Source organism: Dipodomys ordii, unplaced genomic scaffold, assembly GCF_000151885.1.
Source record: "Dipodomys ordii isolate 6190 unplaced genomic scaffold, Dord_2.0 Scaffold188, whole genome shotgun sequence".
Lineage (NCBI taxonomy): Eukaryota > Metazoa > Chordata > Mammalia > Rodentia > Heteromyidae > Dipodomys > Dipodomys ordii.
The window spans coordinates 426507-443848 of NW_012267404.1; the positions used below are offsets into that span (position 1 = coordinate 426507).

Below are 17342 nucleotides of genomic sequence, written 5' to 3' on the forward strand. Positions count from 1 at the left end.
CAAACCAAAAAAAAAGTATTTCTCAAACTTGAATGCAAATATAAGTCATTTGAGAATTCTGGTAAAGTAAAATTCTGACTCAGTAGGTCTGGATAAGCCTATCAGTCTGCATTTCTAGCAAATTCCCCAGGATCTTTGGGCCATCCTTTGAATAACAGAGTTTTAGGAAGCATGGTAGGTCACTACTGACTTCCTCTGACTTGTGCAGCTACATAATTAGAGTGTGGGATTACAAAATAAATCAGATCCCACTTTGGTACGGATTCTTGATAAGGGAGATTAGCAGAAAATAAAGAAAGGTTGGGAAGGAAGGAATGACAGAAGGAAGGATAGAAGGAAGGAAGGACTGTCTCTTTTCTCCTTAACTCTGTATTCCTATTGCATGATTTTTGCAACTTTATAGTTAGGCAAACTCTGATGGGCCAGAGATGGGGGACTCTTCCAAGAGAGTGGAAAAGGTCACTAAAGATCGCTGTTGAGCATGCCTTACAGCATGTGGATGAGCACTGGACACAAAAATCAAGGGCTAACATCTAGACAAAAAATTGTTGAAGTATTTTCGAGAATAGGAAAATGTCGTATACTATTTCAGCATATATCTTTTAAACTCTAGTAATTTAGAAATTTCCTGGTTAAGTTACAGCTCACTTTTTTAATGCATTTAATTTTTCATTGTTGTTTTTTCTAGTTTGAAGATCATGAAAATTTTTAAAAATATAAATGTAACATTTTGTAGTCCATTATAATTAAATCAACACAAGTGCAGTATATTTTAAAAATCAGAATTAGAGTTAATTCTTTAAATGTGAGGTAGTTTAATTATTAAAAGGCAGTGAATTTGCAAATGAAACTTCCTAGTATGTTTAACATAGTAGTTTTAACTCATTGACTTACTTAGAAAATGTTCATGGAATGGCTACCATGTGCTAGTTCTGGGCCTTAACCAATAAAATTACATGAATATGGAATAGATTCCAGGAACTTATAATATAATTCTATTATAATTAATATGGAGACTAAGAATTGAATCTGAGCACTATCCCTTATAGGATGTGTGAACTTGATGCTCACCCATAGCTCTGATCTTGAACAGTACTCTTTCATGGGTCATTTGGGGAAACCTAGGAGAGACTGATATCAAGAAGGGATAGGAGAAAGAAGGGTCCCCATGTACTAATAGGTGAGGATTTCCCAAGAAGTGATATTTGACAAAGAAATGGAAAGAGCAAGCCACTCTTTAGGTATTTGCAGAGCATTAAATAAATCCATAGATAGATGCTAAAATTAGTTCAAACCATCTATTTAAAAAAAAAAACAAGCCCTGCCATTTTCTCAAAGTGTTATTTAAAATTAATCATGTTAACTCTTATGTTTGACATTGAACTATTTTAAATAATCAGTTTTAAATATGTGTCCAGTTGTGGATGCCTCTTATCTGATGAGTTCGTCTCCTCCGCAGTTTCGGTGTCTGAACTGCTCAGCTTCGCAAGTCTGCTCTCAGGATGGCCCTTTGTATCAGGTAAGAGGCACTCACGACGGTACATATGCCCGTCCCCATGCCTGCAGTGATTGCTCTCTCCCCAAACTCGAGCTCCTCAGGCATGTCACTTGGTAAAACTAATGTCAGTTTTATTTATTTTTCAAAATTTAAATACTCTTAAGTTTCCCATTATTTTAATTCTCCTGAATTGACTTGTTAATTGTACTGAACTAAAAAAATGAAATTATATGTGATAAATTCATTACTTATGTGTCAGGAACTTATAGTAATTACTAAGTTCAGTCCCAAAGAAATCTCTGAGCCATATTGGATTAGGTTATCTTCTTTGTGTAAATACTTTTCAAGTGAGTCATTCCTCTGTCAGAGTCAGATGAAATGCTGGATTAGTTAGCTCTAAGTAGCAGCAAGAGATTCATTATAAGCCCTAACTGACTTGTGCCTCTTAAAAATAAAATGACAATGAGCTGTTTAGTGATATACCAGGAAAACCTGAATATGTATCTAAGGAAAGTTTTATCTAATAAAAATACATTATTATTTGGAAAGATGAGGCTAAATACAGTATAGTAAGCATTATTGTTTGGTACAGAGATGATCTATACACAACCTAATCTCTGCAGGCTATACACATATAGTATAAATCATTTGGTGAATAACTAGACAATCACCAAGTTTCTCAGTAAGCTTCTTTTTGAATGGTCTGGTTTTATTTGTTTTGCATGGTCCCTGAATGATGTTATAAGTACACAAATGACTCTTGGCAGAAAATAAGATTCCTACCTCTGCTATCCCTTGTTCCTCTTATTCCAGAAATTAAAATAGTCCTTGTCTTATTTTCTTATAGCCAATAAGAAATTGTGAAACAGTTTTAACTAGTAAACTTCAGTGTTGTGATTTGGAGATTGGGAAAAAAATTAATCTATTTTAGAATTAAAAGAGTACTTCAATTAATCAAAAAATTACCATTTTATCTAAAATTTCTTTCAATATTTTGGTCATTTGAGAATGTCTCGTTACAATGACAGCCTTTTGGTATATAATATTTAAGTCTTAGTTTCTTTGAAATGGAGTAAGCTAATATAAGAACTACAAAAGCCAAGAAAAAAATCATTTAGGAAAGTGTATTATCCTTCTTGCATTACACAGATAAGGGCAAAGGGTAAGCAGTAATTTAGTAGAGCTAGTGACATTCATAAAATTTGAAGTAAATACGTACTTCAGCTATAAGCTTCATGACTGGTTTGTGGATGGTGAATCATACTGACAAACCCATGCATAGGTGGGTAGTGGAATAAAAATGTTCTTAAACTCTGATCCTAAATTTTAAAGAACTAGAGTAAGACAAAATTTCTAACTTACCCTGATTTCCTTTTTTTGTTTTCAACAATTTTTATGGATAATAGTCTTGTAAGAAAATTGACTTAGCATTCTTCCAAATGTATTTCACAAAGACAACTTAAGTATGATAGCAAAAACTAAGGGATTCTGAATTAGAAAACTAGTGCTAAATTTCATTATTGATATAAATGCAAGATGGTTAATAATACACTAACATACTAAAAGAATAACAAGGGGTGGAGGTATTGCTTGGATAGAGAGCACCAGCCAGTAAGCAAAAGCAAACATCAGATAGCAAGTTCAAATCCTATTATCAGACAACAAGTAATGATAATAACAAACCAAGACCTAGTAGAATTTTTATCAGAAATGCTAGAACAGCTTGATTTTGTGCAAAGATAGTGGTAGTCGGTAGACAGGCAGACACAGGCCCATGTTTTATTTACACACAGTGAAAACCAGCAGTAGATATTGAAAAGGTACTTGATAAAACTCAATGTTAAGTACTGATTTTTCTCTATCAGCTTCTTATTTTGAAGTTTTTTGGATCAACAACAACAAATGATTGAAACAGTTATTTCAAGAAATATTTTTAACTGGATTATTTAACATTTCACTATATTTTCTCTTCCTCTTGCCATTTCCTTCTTTTATTATGTTCTTTATATGCATCTGGATTGGGGATTTTTTTGTGGAACAATTTAAAAATAAATCACATATCAGGAAAACTGATCAGTAGTTATTTTAGCATGTATTTCCTAAGAACAAAGGCCTACTTGTGTGTATGTAAAATTCTACTTCACACAGAAGAAATTTAAATAGTATATTGAAAAGGATAGAAATGTTAGTTCTCCTCATGATTAAATTATGAAGTTAAATGTAAATCCAAACATACTTTTACCAGATTCTTTTTTGACTTGAAAAAAGTCATTCTAAAGATCATCAGGAAAGACATTTTTAAAGTGATTGATAAGTAGACACAAGCACCACCACACACTAAACTGTGTTATTATAGTTAGAAATCAGGTTCTAACTTACATGTAGATATATGAGGATAAAGAATAGCTCAGTAGATATACGAGGATAAAGAATAGCTCAGTAGATATACGAGGATAAAGAATAGTCCAGTGATACCTTTAATAGGAATACCTCTAATGTACATATGAATCTGTAAAGATAGTATTTCACATTAATGGAGAAAAAAATTCATTTAACAAGTACTGGTCCACCTTTCTAGTCCAAGGATATAGAAGTAAAAATGAGTACAAGTCTTTTATCTTGTGGAACTTACACTCTGGCTGTAGCAGACAAAAATCAGGCAAGTAAATTTTAATGTTGGAAGAAAATATAAAATAGACAAATAGTTTGTAAGGTACCCAAAGGAAGCCTCCCTCTTGGATATATGGTGTGTTTTGGTCACAAGGAAGTGAGAGATGTAGCCATGTTAATATGTGGTGTAGGGCACTTAAGAAAACAACTCTGCAGCGCTCAGCTGTAGGTTTTTCTGATTGTTGGAGAATGGCAAGGAGGCCAGGGATGGAAGACAACATAAAAAAAAAAGGCAATTCTGAGCTTGTTTTCATGAATTGTACCAAAACTGTGGCAACCAATGCCTCACTTAAGTTTCTGTTGGTTTAAAGCAGTATATATTAAAAATGAAATCATAACAGCAAGAAAATATAGTTGAAGAACTGATTTTGTAGTGGGCATGGTCTTTCACTTTTCGTTTAATGTAAAAGAAAAGACTGAATTACTGGTTCATATTGATAGGTACCAAGTAAGAATCTCATAAGTAGATATTTACAGTGTATGTTAGATTGATGTTGTTAATACATGAGGAATTTGTATAAATCTATAAGACAAGCCTAACTTTGCACGGAAAAATGAACAGCACGTGACCAAGTAAGTTAACCCTCCCCCCCATTAAAAGTGGAATGCAATTGGCTATTAAGCATATATAAATGATGAATGTCTTTAGAAATCAAAAATGAAAAAGAAATAAAATACCATTTTCTCTATTAAGTTGCCAAATTAAGAGGGAGTATGATAATAGTACTTATTATTGACAAGGCACTAGAGTAGCAGGCACTCATACAAAAAAAACAATTATTGAAGACCAGTGCAGCAGTGTTTATTTAAAAGCCTTATAAATGTGTCTGTTGCTTGAACTAGTAGTTCCTCTTGATCTTTGGACCAAAATCAATTTATGAAAAATAGAATAAATTCAAATAGACTGCAAAAAGAGATAGTCAACTTATGGTTCGTTTAACAGTGTAATATGCAGCCATTAAAAACCTTTTATGTGAACTTTAAAACCATAATATATGTATGTAACCTATTAACATTCTATTGCTTAAAAATTGGCATTATCTATTATAAATAATTTACCTGCAAAAAATAATAAAAATGATCATTCAACAATGCATTAAATGGTATAGAAATACATGTGTGGAATTTCAAGTGGACTACTTATTTGCCAAAGACATGGTTGTTAGCATGAGTCCAGTTATTTTTTTGTTAATTTGTTTAAATAAAACAAAGGACCTGGATATCAGAGTACATGCCTATGGTTCAACTGTTCTGAAGGTGATTAGGGGCCTGCCTAGACAAAGTTAGTATGAAACTGTAAAGAACAAACTAGAAGCAACAGTCTACCACTGAAGATACCTGTAATATTTCCTAACATTGTTATATTTGAAAATCTCTATACTTGGTTTTTATTACACAAATGAGATTTTTTAGGACTAAGAAACTCTATGAAATGTAGGTCCATTCAGTACGATCACTTAACACAGATAATAATATGCGTATTCCACCATAGTAAATGTTGTTCATTTACTGATTCAGAAAGCAACTAAAAAGCAAATAGAACTTGAAGTATATCTTAAGAGGTTTTAGTATTCTGCCACATTTCAGTAAAATTAAACCTAACCCATAGAACAAACACAGATTGTTTCTTGGAAGAAAAAAAAATCAAATTATCTTACTCAAAAACTGAGAAAATTCCAGCCAATGACAGCCAAGTCATTTGACTTCCTTCTTCTTTCATGTGTAATGGGAGGTAGATATTTCCATGTATATGATTTATATTTTCTAACACAAGTTATACCTGTGGGTTGGAGAGAGCTGGAATGGTTATTGGTGAAGTTATGTTAAGTTATAGCTGCTAGTGGTCTGAGATTAATGAGCTTCAGAAACACCCAGAGAGTATTATAAAATGAAGAATTTTTTGTATGTACCTTTCTTCCACATAATCTGATTCTGCAGGAGCAGAATGAAATTAATAAAATTAAAATCAGAATAATTTAAGATAATGGAGACCATGAGAGAAAGACTTTTTTTCTGTACCCCTTAGAAAGCTAGTAGTGGCACCTTCCTTCAGTTGGCAGAGCTCAACCTGGGATGTGATTATTCCTACCCTCCAGTCCTGTCCTGAGCTGAAACATTGAGTTGTAAATTCAATATGTAAATTCAGTATGCAAATTCAAGATTTTAGGATCTCAGTGTGACCCTTTTAACTACATGAAAGAATTGGAAATTTTGCCCTACTAAATTTTTGTGTTCACTAAGATAAAGATGTATTAGGGGCTATCTGAGTCCATTTTTACTTGTTTGTTTTGCTGGTCCGGGGGCCTAAATTCGGTGCCTGGTCACTGTCCCTGAGCTTTTGTACTCAAGGCTAGTGCTCTACTACTGGAGCCATAGCTCTACTCCTGGTCTTTTGGTAGTTAATTGAAGATGAGTCTCACAGACTTTCCTGCCTGGGCTGGCTTTGAACCACCATCCTCAGCCTCCTGAGTAGTTAGGATTACAGGCATGGGCCACTGGCTCCTGCCTGAGCCCATTTTTAATGAGCCAGATTTTTATATGGTCATTTCATGTATTTGACCTACTCTTTGACAACATCCTTGGCCTGAATGATTTTGCCATAATCCTTATACGCTTCACAACTACACACTTCATAGTCTTTTCTCTCAACTATTTCTGCACAGGTCTACCCAAGCCCCTAATTTCTTCTTGTCATCAAACTTTATTAGGTAATTTGGAACTCAGAAAAAGGCCTCTACAAACTTGACATATGTAGACTCAGGACAGTTCCACGTATGAACATAAAGATGATCTTGGGCCTGCGCCAGTAGTTCACACCTATAATCCAAGCTCCTCAGGAGATTTAGATCAGGAGGATCACAAGTTTGAAGCCAACCCAAACAGAAAAGTCCATTGATACTTTATGTCCAAAATAACTAGGAAAAAAGCTGGGCTGGAGACCTGGCTCAAGTGGCAGAGCACCAACCAACACTAAGCCTGAGCTCAGAACCAGGGAAGGAGAGGATGATCTTGGTGTTTATCCACTGCTATAGCAGTTTTGTGAATTCCAAGTGCTAGGTCATCATGGTAGAGAGAGCATGGATTGGTCTTCAGCCCCTCTCGTAAAGCAGTATTTGTACTTATTTTACCTCCAGAAGTAATGCCTTGCTGTGTTATGGTGGTGGATCACTATGCAGTGAGCAAAGCCAAATCTTGAACACACTGGAGCTTTCAAGCAACTCAGTGACATCGGGGGAAGAGATCAGCCTTTTTTTGGGGGGGGGAGGGGGGTACGGTCATGGGGCCTAGACTCTGGGCCTGGGCGCTGTCCCTCAGCTCTTCAGCTCAAGGCTAGCGCTCTACCACTTGAGCCACAGCGCCACTTCCAGCTTTTTTTTTTTTTTTTTTTTTGCTTATGTGGTGCTGAGGAATTGAACCCAGGGCCTCATGTGTGCAAGGCAAGTGCTCTACCACTGAGCACCTTCCCAGCCCTTAGCCTTTTTCTTAATACCAGAAAAGTTCCTTGAAACTGATTTTAAAACGGGAACCTGCAGCAAAGGAAAATGATTGCTTCTCCAGACCCTTTCTGACTGCTACTTGGTTTGCATAGGGAAAGGGAAAACAAAGGTCAAAATAAATGCACAAGTGGCATGACATAGACCTTCTAGGAAATTCTTTCCTCTTAGGTTCTTTATAGTAGCCATGTGCATGGTACCTTTTAATTATACTGTGTAATAGATCTCAATATTTAATGGCATCAACTATCTATTGAAAGGAGGCAAGGACCTAAACATTTCATGTAACAGTTGCTTGTATTCTAATTCTATAAAAGACCATTGAAATAAATGTTAATGCTAAAAAGAATTGTAAGCATGGTAGCTTGTGCAGACTCCAGTTTCACAGATTCAAAAATGGGTCTCTTGTGAATGTGTCAGTAGTTCTCACCAGCCCTGGAGAATCCAGCAAGCCATATCCTTGTTAAACCTGAAAGGAGTGCACATAGCTTGTGGTCCTTCCCAGGCCCTGCCTCTCTCTCACCTTGGTCACATACTCAGTGTATGAAGTCTGTAGGCATTTGAACTTTGATCTCTGGTGTATATTAGTGTATTAGCGAAAACTTGACTGATTCAAGAAAAGTAATGGCAATCAGAAGAAATAATGTTAAAAGTGATACCTTTACATTTTAAATGACACCTTACTATCGAAATCACTACCAGTACCTAGGAATATTATAAATTAGAACCTCAAACTCTAAAAAGAATATTTAAAAGGTATTACCTTTTGTATGTAAATTGTATTGCTTTTATGTTAACATAGTCTGTTCACTATTTTTATTTTATAGTCATACCCTATGGTATTGCAGTATCGACCAAGAATTGATTTCGGTTAGACCAAGGAGCCTAGATTTGACTGAAATGAATCCTGCACTATTTGTTTACTCGTCGACAGATTGCACAGTGAAAAAACGGTGTGTGGACTGGAGGGACACAATCAGATTTTTGGCATGCAAATAAGGCCATTGTCTATCTCTGTAAGTTGTCAGTTGCATTCATGTTTCTATTAAATGCAAACCAAGTGCCATTCTGCTACTGAACCATCTGTGTAAGGTATTTGTGTTGTCTCACAGTGTGCCAGTCATGACTGAAATCAGACAGATGTGCAGCCATGATTCAGCCTTCTGAATATTTTGCTTTGCCCGTTCCAAGATTGTTCTAATGTTTAATTACACTAGTAAAATGGCTCAGTCTTTGTGGTGTTGCAATTTTCACATACTTAACTATTTTATTAATTCTTGTTTAAAGAGAGTACTGTACAGGAACCTACTAATTATACCTGGAAATTATTTTGTATGGGAATACATTAAGAAAAGTGGTTTCTAAGCCACTACCCTATTCTTGGAAGCTTTTCATGTAAAAAAGTAGTTTATTCTTGAGTGTACAAGTCCTTTTGTGAAGAATCCCAATTATTCCTGAGATCACATCATTATTGTACACATTCTAAGCTTCTCTGTGTGTAGTCTACCAATTGCACAAGGAAGGCCTGTTAGCCCTCCAGGTAGAAAATGGGGTGTGACTTCTTATACACTTGAAGATAGATTCACAACCATTTGAATTGTTGGCAGCTGATTACATTTTAGGTAAGGTTAATCTTTCATAATGCCTTATGACAAGTGGGTGCGTCGCCATGCACCTCACTGTAAGCCTGTTTTATAGGTGTGTCGTTACACTGTTGCTGTCGTTTAATGAATACCTTGTTTTTAAGTTGGCCTTAGATGTGTGTCCTTGTGGCATCCAGAAGGTGATATATGAGGGTTTTCAAATATTAGGATTTTTAGAGCAGATAACATTAGCTATTTTGTGGATTTCAAAAGTCTCAACGCAGTTGTAGATTAAACTTGTTACCTATCACATTTCCAAACCAGATGCATAAAATAGAATAATTTGCAGCATAGTAGATGAATATGCTAGCCAAAATTAATGGTTTTGTGGTACTTTATTTTAGATACTGTAGTAATCAGGGGAAAGTGGGATTGTTGTTTTATATATGGCTTCATTAAATGTCAGAGCTATGATAATGTCCTTGATTTTGCTAAGTCTTTCATTCATTTTGAAATTAGTCTGCAAGCCAAAGTATGGTTATTTTCAATTACATGAAAAACTTCATTATAAACCTCTTAAAATGTGTAGTTGTTTTCAAAGACCTCTTTGAAAATTGCTCTATCAATTTTTTGAAACAAGTTAACCTCTGAAACTTAGAAAAGAGTCTTGGAAATGAGAAATGAAAACTATTTGCTTTAGAAATCTGACATGAGCGCAGTGACACTGCATACATGGCTTTAGGCTATGTTCTAGAATAAAATGTATCACAGAGTAATGCCTTCTGATATCAAGATGCTTCATAGAAATAAAACATTGTAAAACATACACATGCAGCTCAATTTTGATGTATTTTGTAATATAAAAGGCTGAAAGTTTGGAAATATCTTTTCTGAATTGAACAATTCAGAAAAATTTGAAGTTTTCTGTTCTGACGTCTGAAGGTTTTGGCAGTACTTATGAAACTCACTTTGTTAAACTGTGTGTTCTTGAAAGGGTTCACAAACAAAATTTAACAGGCAAATTTTAATTCTTTAAAACTGAATTCTTTGCTTTAAAATTTTATTTTGCTGTGAAACCTAGTTCCTAGATATTCCTAAGAATTTTAAGTTATTATCATTTGTCACTATCATATAAAATCGTGTTTTACATATGGAAGTTAATTTTAATTGACTGAACTCAAAATGAGCTAAGTACATTCTGAAAACTGAGAGTATATTTTAGGTACCTGGCTCCCTTGCCAATACCTTGCCAAAACCTGTGGACATAAATGAGTTTTGCATCTAAGATCATTTGAAATTTAGCCTGTTTGTCCAATCACATGTAACTCCACTATTTTCCAAGGGAATATATAGGAAAGAATTCTGGAATTAAGAAGAGTTTATATAATTTCCTTCATTTAATGTTAATAACATGTTATTGAAGTGCAATGGAATATGTGCCAAAATACATTAAAAGCTGACAAATAAAGGTATCAGTCATCATTTGGGAAAAGGTACACAATTTGTGATGTTATAAACAATGTGGTATTGCTGCCAGAAGCATAGACTCTTTGTCCTGACCTCTTATGTCAACTATGAGTTTCTCAGAATGGGACTGCTTGTCTGCATTCATACACTAAATTCCCAATTAGTTATCCCTTACATCAGGTTATAGAATTTATAAGAAGCTAGTATAGAAGAAATGTACAGATGCCTTTTATGGTTAGCTTTTTAAATATAGAATGCTAAAAAAAATTCTTTTTATAAGTAACCTATAATTATCTAAAGCTGTAAAATCAGAAATAAGCCTAAATTAAGCTATTCTTTCATCTGTTGTTTCTTAAGAAATAAACTAAAAGAACTTTGCTTTCATAAAAGATTTTATTCGTTTTAAAAATCAAATATCAAAGGGTAAATAACATCACCTTGACAGTAAAAAATTAAATAAATAAATAAAAAGGTGAAGAAATCTTGGATATAAGAATGCCTATGGTTTTTACATATCACCTTAAACTGAAGTAATCACACTAATTAATAGGGAAATCATAACAAGGCCCTTTCTCTAATTTAACAAGACACTTCTTAAGCAGCAAGAGGAAATTAAAGATTTACTGATGAGGTACTGTTCAGTATGGGATTTGGGTAATTTGGGTATTGTCTCTGAACTATTATTAAATATTATTTCTTTATTCATTGAACATCTGTCCCACAGGAATATGCCACATTTTATCAGTGTAATGAGTTTGATCAACTATATTATACACTCAAATGTTACCTAAATTTAAACTGATTCTTTGAGAAAAATGTATGTTGTATAATATTGTGAAAGTGTTTAGCTTTATTGGATAATTTAAAAGAAGTGCCTCATTGCAAAGTGCATTTCTGTTGTAGACTTACTACACAAATTTTGAGTTATCTGCACCTATCTCTTATGAATAGTTTCATATCTAAATAAGCACTTGCAAGTTAGAGTGATCTTTTTAAAAGATTTTCATAAGAATATAGATAATCACCAAAGATATTTTACTGTAAATTAATAACCATGTTGGAAAGACAGTTTTAACAGTTTAGTGGTTGTGACTTTTTAGATGACAACTTAATGTTAGTATAGGCAATAACCTTAATTATTTGCTAAAATATCACCAAAGAAAGACTTTGAAGTGAATCTTCTTGGTGAGGTTTTCCTTGCAGTACCCAGAACACACTTCTTCTCAAAAATATTCACTGTTTCTGCATTATTGATAATTCTTAGGAATTCCTCAAATATGAGAGAGACACACAACAAATAAATGAAACAAGCAAATGAAAAATTGGAGAAATACATATTTTTAAACAAAATTGAAATTGAGATCTTAATTTTTTTTGGGGGGGGGGTCCGGTCGTGGTGCCTGAACTCTGGGCCTGGGTGCTGTCCCTCAGCTCTTCAGCTCAAGACTAGCTCTACCACTTGAGCCACAGCGCCACTTCCGGCTTTTTTCTTTTTGCTTATGTGGTGCTGAGGAATCGAACCCAGGGCCTCAGGCATGCAAGGCAAGTGCTCTACCATTGAGCCACCTTCCCAGCCCCGAGATTTTAATTTTTAAGAAGTGTTTTTATTGTGTGGAGGCAGTACAAAATAAATTTTAATTATTTAGCTCCTGGGCTCTTAATAACATGCGACATTTTATTGCAGAGAGACTTTGATGAAAGTGCTGATATGCTTCTTCCTTGTGTAGAACATAGTACATTTTGCTGGATTTACATAAGTGCTTTTTCTATATTCCAAAGCAAAATTGTCATAAGGATTTTTGTTCTTAAGAAACAACTCTGACTTGTTTCTTTTTAGTGACTTTATTGTTATTAGAATTGTTTAGCCATATAGCAAAAAACATTTGACAAAATGGATCACAAAACAAGATCAGGAGAGATGTCCTGTTACACCAGCCCTCTGTGGGAGTCCATGCTGTGGGGTTTAATCATCCCTAGGATTAAACCTTTGTCACAAAGTCTTCTCTGACAGGTCACTGGGTAAGCCTCCTCATGCAGGAGAGAAATGGCTGCACACTGTATTGCATGCCCAGGTCAAGCAAGTGCTCTGTCACTGGCTACATCCTCAACCCATTATTCTGTCATAAGGAGTTTTCTAGGAAACTAAACTTCGTTAGCAACGAGATGCTGACTGGTGGTAGGAATTTCAAAACTGAGTGAGTTTTGCCAAAACTTATATAGATTTGAAACACAAAATATCTAAACTACTGTTACCATTATTTTAAGATACATATCACTAAAGTTTGGAGAGCAATAAGTAATGTAGCATGTCTCTTAGATCTGGTTCATGGGACAGTTGAAAAATATTTAATACACTAAAGGCTCAGAAGCCCTTTCAAAGCACAAACAAGCAGGCATTGCTGGGTTGACTTGATATCCTAGTTCAGTATCTTCATGGAAAACATGAATTTGAAAGGTCATAAAAATGTATTTAGTACAGAATTTTCTTGTGGTTTTTTTAAAGCAAAGTTAATTTCTGATAATTCCGAAGTGACTCTCCTCCTTTAACACAGTCCTCACAAATTGTTTATATGCTGTCCTTGTTTTGTTCAAATAGAATTAAAATGCTTGAGTATTTCCTCTTCAGGAAATTAGACATTTAACTTTAAAATAATTACTTTAAATATTCATGTAGTTGTATCTATATACTCAGTTTCTATGATTTTCTGCCCCCTTTTTCTATGATTTAAAACTGAAGAGACTGATTCTTTCAGAAATATCTCTGAAAATTAATTTAAAAAATGATAAAAAGAAAATACTCTCTGAAAATTATCTTTAAATCTAAAATGAAGTGAAACAGATATATGTGAAAAACTGGGTCTAGTTTTCTTTGATCTTACAGAGTTTTGTAGAATAGGAAACTAATCCAGAATAACATAGAGTTAGTAACCAATTAATTTATGTAATTAACTTTTCATCAGTCTACTGGAGCAGGAGTTCTATACATTTAAATGTGATAGTATCAGCTTAACATTGTTTGGGGGCAGTTTTCTTTCTTGGTGTCTTTTTAGAATAGGGGTGGGAGTCTAAGTGTCCTTAATGAAGCTGTGGTCCAGGACAAAGAGCTTGTGGAGAAAGTACCAGTGTTTTGCTGCTTTCCTGCATCTGACAACACAACATACCAGTGATCATTCTTACTTAGAGTAGCCCTCATAATAAAGCTATCATAGCATATATTGTATAAAGTTACATTGCTAGTTTTACTTTGAAATATAAAATATTTTAAGCTTTTTGTCAAAAGTGGTAACATCTTAATACAAATAAAAACCTTTTTGTGGTTGTAAAACTTAGCTTATAAATCATTCAAATTGAAGTGAAAGAATTCCCAGGTCATTGTTAATGACTTAGTCTATTAAGAATATATGTATTTTTGTAAAGGAAAGCACTTGTAGATATTTAATCAGTACAAAATATATGTCTGTTTTGCAGAAATAAAATGCTGCTTAGAGATTCTCTTTACATATTTTTTATTTTTGTGCTCAGATGTATTTTCTGTTGATCTATGGAATGTTGTGTACAAAGCTGTATGATTGTATTGTTGGGCTAGATACATTTTTTTTAAATCTGGGCTTAGCCATGTATATTTGACCATGTTAAAAATAGTATCTTTGTTATTAAAAAATTGATTGCATAATTTGTTGTTTGTCATTTATTTAATATTAATAGCCTGACATTGTTGTAGTAGTTTACAATATCTCCTTGAAGTAGTATTCCCTTAGCAAGTTTTATTGAGCATTTCATATAGAGTCTTGTGCTATTTGGTCTTAAGATGACAGTCTTTCAATGAACATCTTAGGTAAATGTGGTACACACACACACAGAGTTGAAGGATTTCTGATTGTACTAATCAAAGTAAACAAAGACCAAAGAAAGGTCAGGGTGAATTGAAAGACATCTGTTTCAGCCTTTTAGAGGATTTGGCTTTGTTTATTACACACTGAGCACCTACTGGCTAAAGCAGGCCCTGTAAGGCCTAAGTCTGGAAAGTTGTAATGAGTCGTATTTCTATCCTGTTACTTATAAGTGAACCCTGAAGGTGGGCCCTTCAGTGCAATGTGATCCAGCAGGATTACCTTCCTACCATCTTTTAGCTGCACTTTTCCCCAAGCTTGCTGTAGAATGAGTTTGAGGAACCTTGTATGAAAGTGCTCCCGGATAATAACACACACTCTTCTCCTCACTTGTCATCAGCCAAAACAGAACATGGTTTACTGTGCAAAAGACTGGAGGACATAGTGAAGCCAGGTCCCAAGCAGGAAAACATGAGTCACACTTGAAAAATGGTTTTGTCAACCCAGCCTTATCCCTGATTGCCTCGCTAGTCTAAAATGATTTGGAAGATGGTTTTGCACTCCGGCTTGGCCTGAAGATCTCAACAATGCATATAGCTAGGGAATTTGCACGTAGAATTGTCTGGAAGCTATGTAAAACCTTACTGAGCACTCAGATCCCTGCTATGGAGTTGAAGATGTCAGGATGACTACCATAAAAGTCAGATGGAGACTCCTGTCTAAAAAGGAGAAATGAGAAGCAACACAACCCTAGTTCTTTCAAACTGTGCTCTCATAACCTTATATATCCTACAAATGCCTGCCCTCCCTGCAAACCCGTTTCTCTTCATCAAGCCCTTTTCCTTTGCCATTCTCCTTACAAATCCTGCTGCCTTACAAAGTCCTTCTCTAAAGCCTTACTCCTTCCTGCAATTCTCTGCTTCTCCCAAAGTATAGCTCTTCAATAGCATGCACCTACTATGAAGACCTTCCACCTAGCCCCACTGAGCAACAACATGGCCTAGCAGCTCCTACAAAGCCCTCTATTTATTACCTCTCAAAGCCACAGTCCTTTCAAAGCCCCATTCCGTCTAACTAAACCCCACTATTCCTTCAAAACCCTGCTCTAAACCTTAGGAAACTCTCCTAAAAGTCACCCCTCCTACAGATCCCTACCCACCTTCAAAGCCCCCTGATCTTTGCAGGGCCCTGCTTTTCCTTCTAGGAACCTTCCACCTTGCACTTCCTACAAAAGCCATTTCTCCAAACAAAGCATTGTCCCTCCTACAAGGGCTAGCCCCTCCTACAAACAGCCAGGTTCTCCAGAGCCTGCACTTCCTGCAAAACCCTGCTACTTGCACAAGGGCTGTCCTACGAAACATGGTCGCCCACCCCACTTACCCGCAACTCTCCGTGGGAAACCTCACTCTACCTGAAAACAGAGTCAAAGGGGGAAAGGGAACATTAGGGTGGTAGGGTAGGTTGGGGGTTAGTAGGGTTAGAATTAGATTTAGAGGTAAGGATGGTGTTAGAGGGCAGGGTAGGAAGGGGATTAATGGGGTAAGAGTAGGGTTAGTATTGGGATTAGGGGTAGGGGCAGAGTTAAGTGTACTGTTGGATGTAGTTGGGGTTGTATGTGTGCCTCTGGGTGCTTTCCTATAAGAAAGTGTGTGTGTGTGTGTGTGTGTGTGTGTGTGTGTGTGTGTGTGTGTGTGTGTGTGTAATATACTAGAGAATAAACGGAACATGCAAGGCTAGGGTTTGCAGTTGTAGCTGCAAAAGTGAGTTACACAGTTCCCAAACCTGGCCTCAAGAGGGCACCATCAGACTGCAGTAGGATAGATAAGCGGAAGCAGATCCACTCTGGGGCTGAGGAATGAACTTAAGGCAAAGCCGCATGGGTGGGGCACACAAGAATGAACCGATTACAACTCCGCGAGTCTTTGTTAAACCCTGCGTGGACCAGCGCTTCTACCTCACAAGATGGAAGTTCTTTGATTCCTCCTTTCCCTTGACTGCTTCCCTTTATCATAGAGCAGAAAAGCATCATCTCAGATTATGTCTGGGGATCTGCACCCTCCGGAGAAAGAACTGTGTCTGAAAGGCTCCTAAGGGTCAGGAATGGTGAGGCCAGACCTCCCTAGAACTATGTGTTACCTTTGTCACCCAGCCGCTTTTTACAGGTACCGAGTGCCCCTGGGTCACTAGCTTCAATGAATAGGGAGCTGATTGCTGATTGCCATCCCATGCCAATTGATGTACATTTGTTCCATGGGAAATGTTCTGCGAAAAGAACTGTTTCTAAAAAAGAGAGCTTTGAGTGGGCACAGGGAACATTAAGGCGAGATTCCAAAACCATTAGGAGGTCAGCCTTCCTTAGTCACAACCGTGAGCCACAGAAGAAGGTGTTCTGGTAATCTAGGAACCCCCTTGGGAAAGCTTAAACATTCCCCTTGTCTCCCCATGGATAGGAATTTAAAGAAAGAAAACAACAACAAGAGCTAGCAGGGCTAGCCCAGGGCTAGTTCTGGCCTTTCTCCTGGCATGATCTCTTGGCAAACTGTATGACATATGGACCTCACCTGTAAAGCGGCAGAACTGTGCTGGATGGAGCCTAGACTGCTTTTCAATATAAAGGACAAATCAAGCAAGAGCTCTAGTGTCACACTGTCACTTCACACCTTTCCTAAAATACCCTCTCAGGCTCAGTGCTCAGTTAACATTCCCTTGGGAAAATGGCCAAGTGGGCCATCCCTGGATCTGCTGGTAGTTTTAGGATTTTGTTCATTCGTGTTGGGAAATACAGATTGCCATAGTTGTT

At 36.1% G+C, this 17342-nt stretch overlaps 1 protein-coding gene across 4 annotated transcripts in view; it reads left to right on the forward strand.

Moving 5' to 3' along the window:
* Window positions 1-10071, forward strand: part of Pcgf5 (polycomb group ring finger 5) — a 73212-nt gene extending 63141 nt beyond the window's left edge. For 2 of the 4 annotated variants that reach the window (XM_013034376.1, XM_013034375.1), the window contains 2 exons: window positions 1460-1519; window positions 8490-10071. In XM_013034376.1, coding sequence (XP_012889830.1) covers window positions 1460-1519; window positions 8490-8537 — 108 coding nt within the window. In that variant the 3' untranslated portion in view covers window positions 8538-10071. Of the gene's footprint in view, window positions 1-1418; window positions 1520-8489 lie in introns of those variants that run through there. The other 2 variants (XM_013034378.1, XM_013034377.1) reach the window with 2 other exon arrangements.
* The last annotated feature ends 7271 nt before the right edge of the window (window positions 10072-17342 follow it).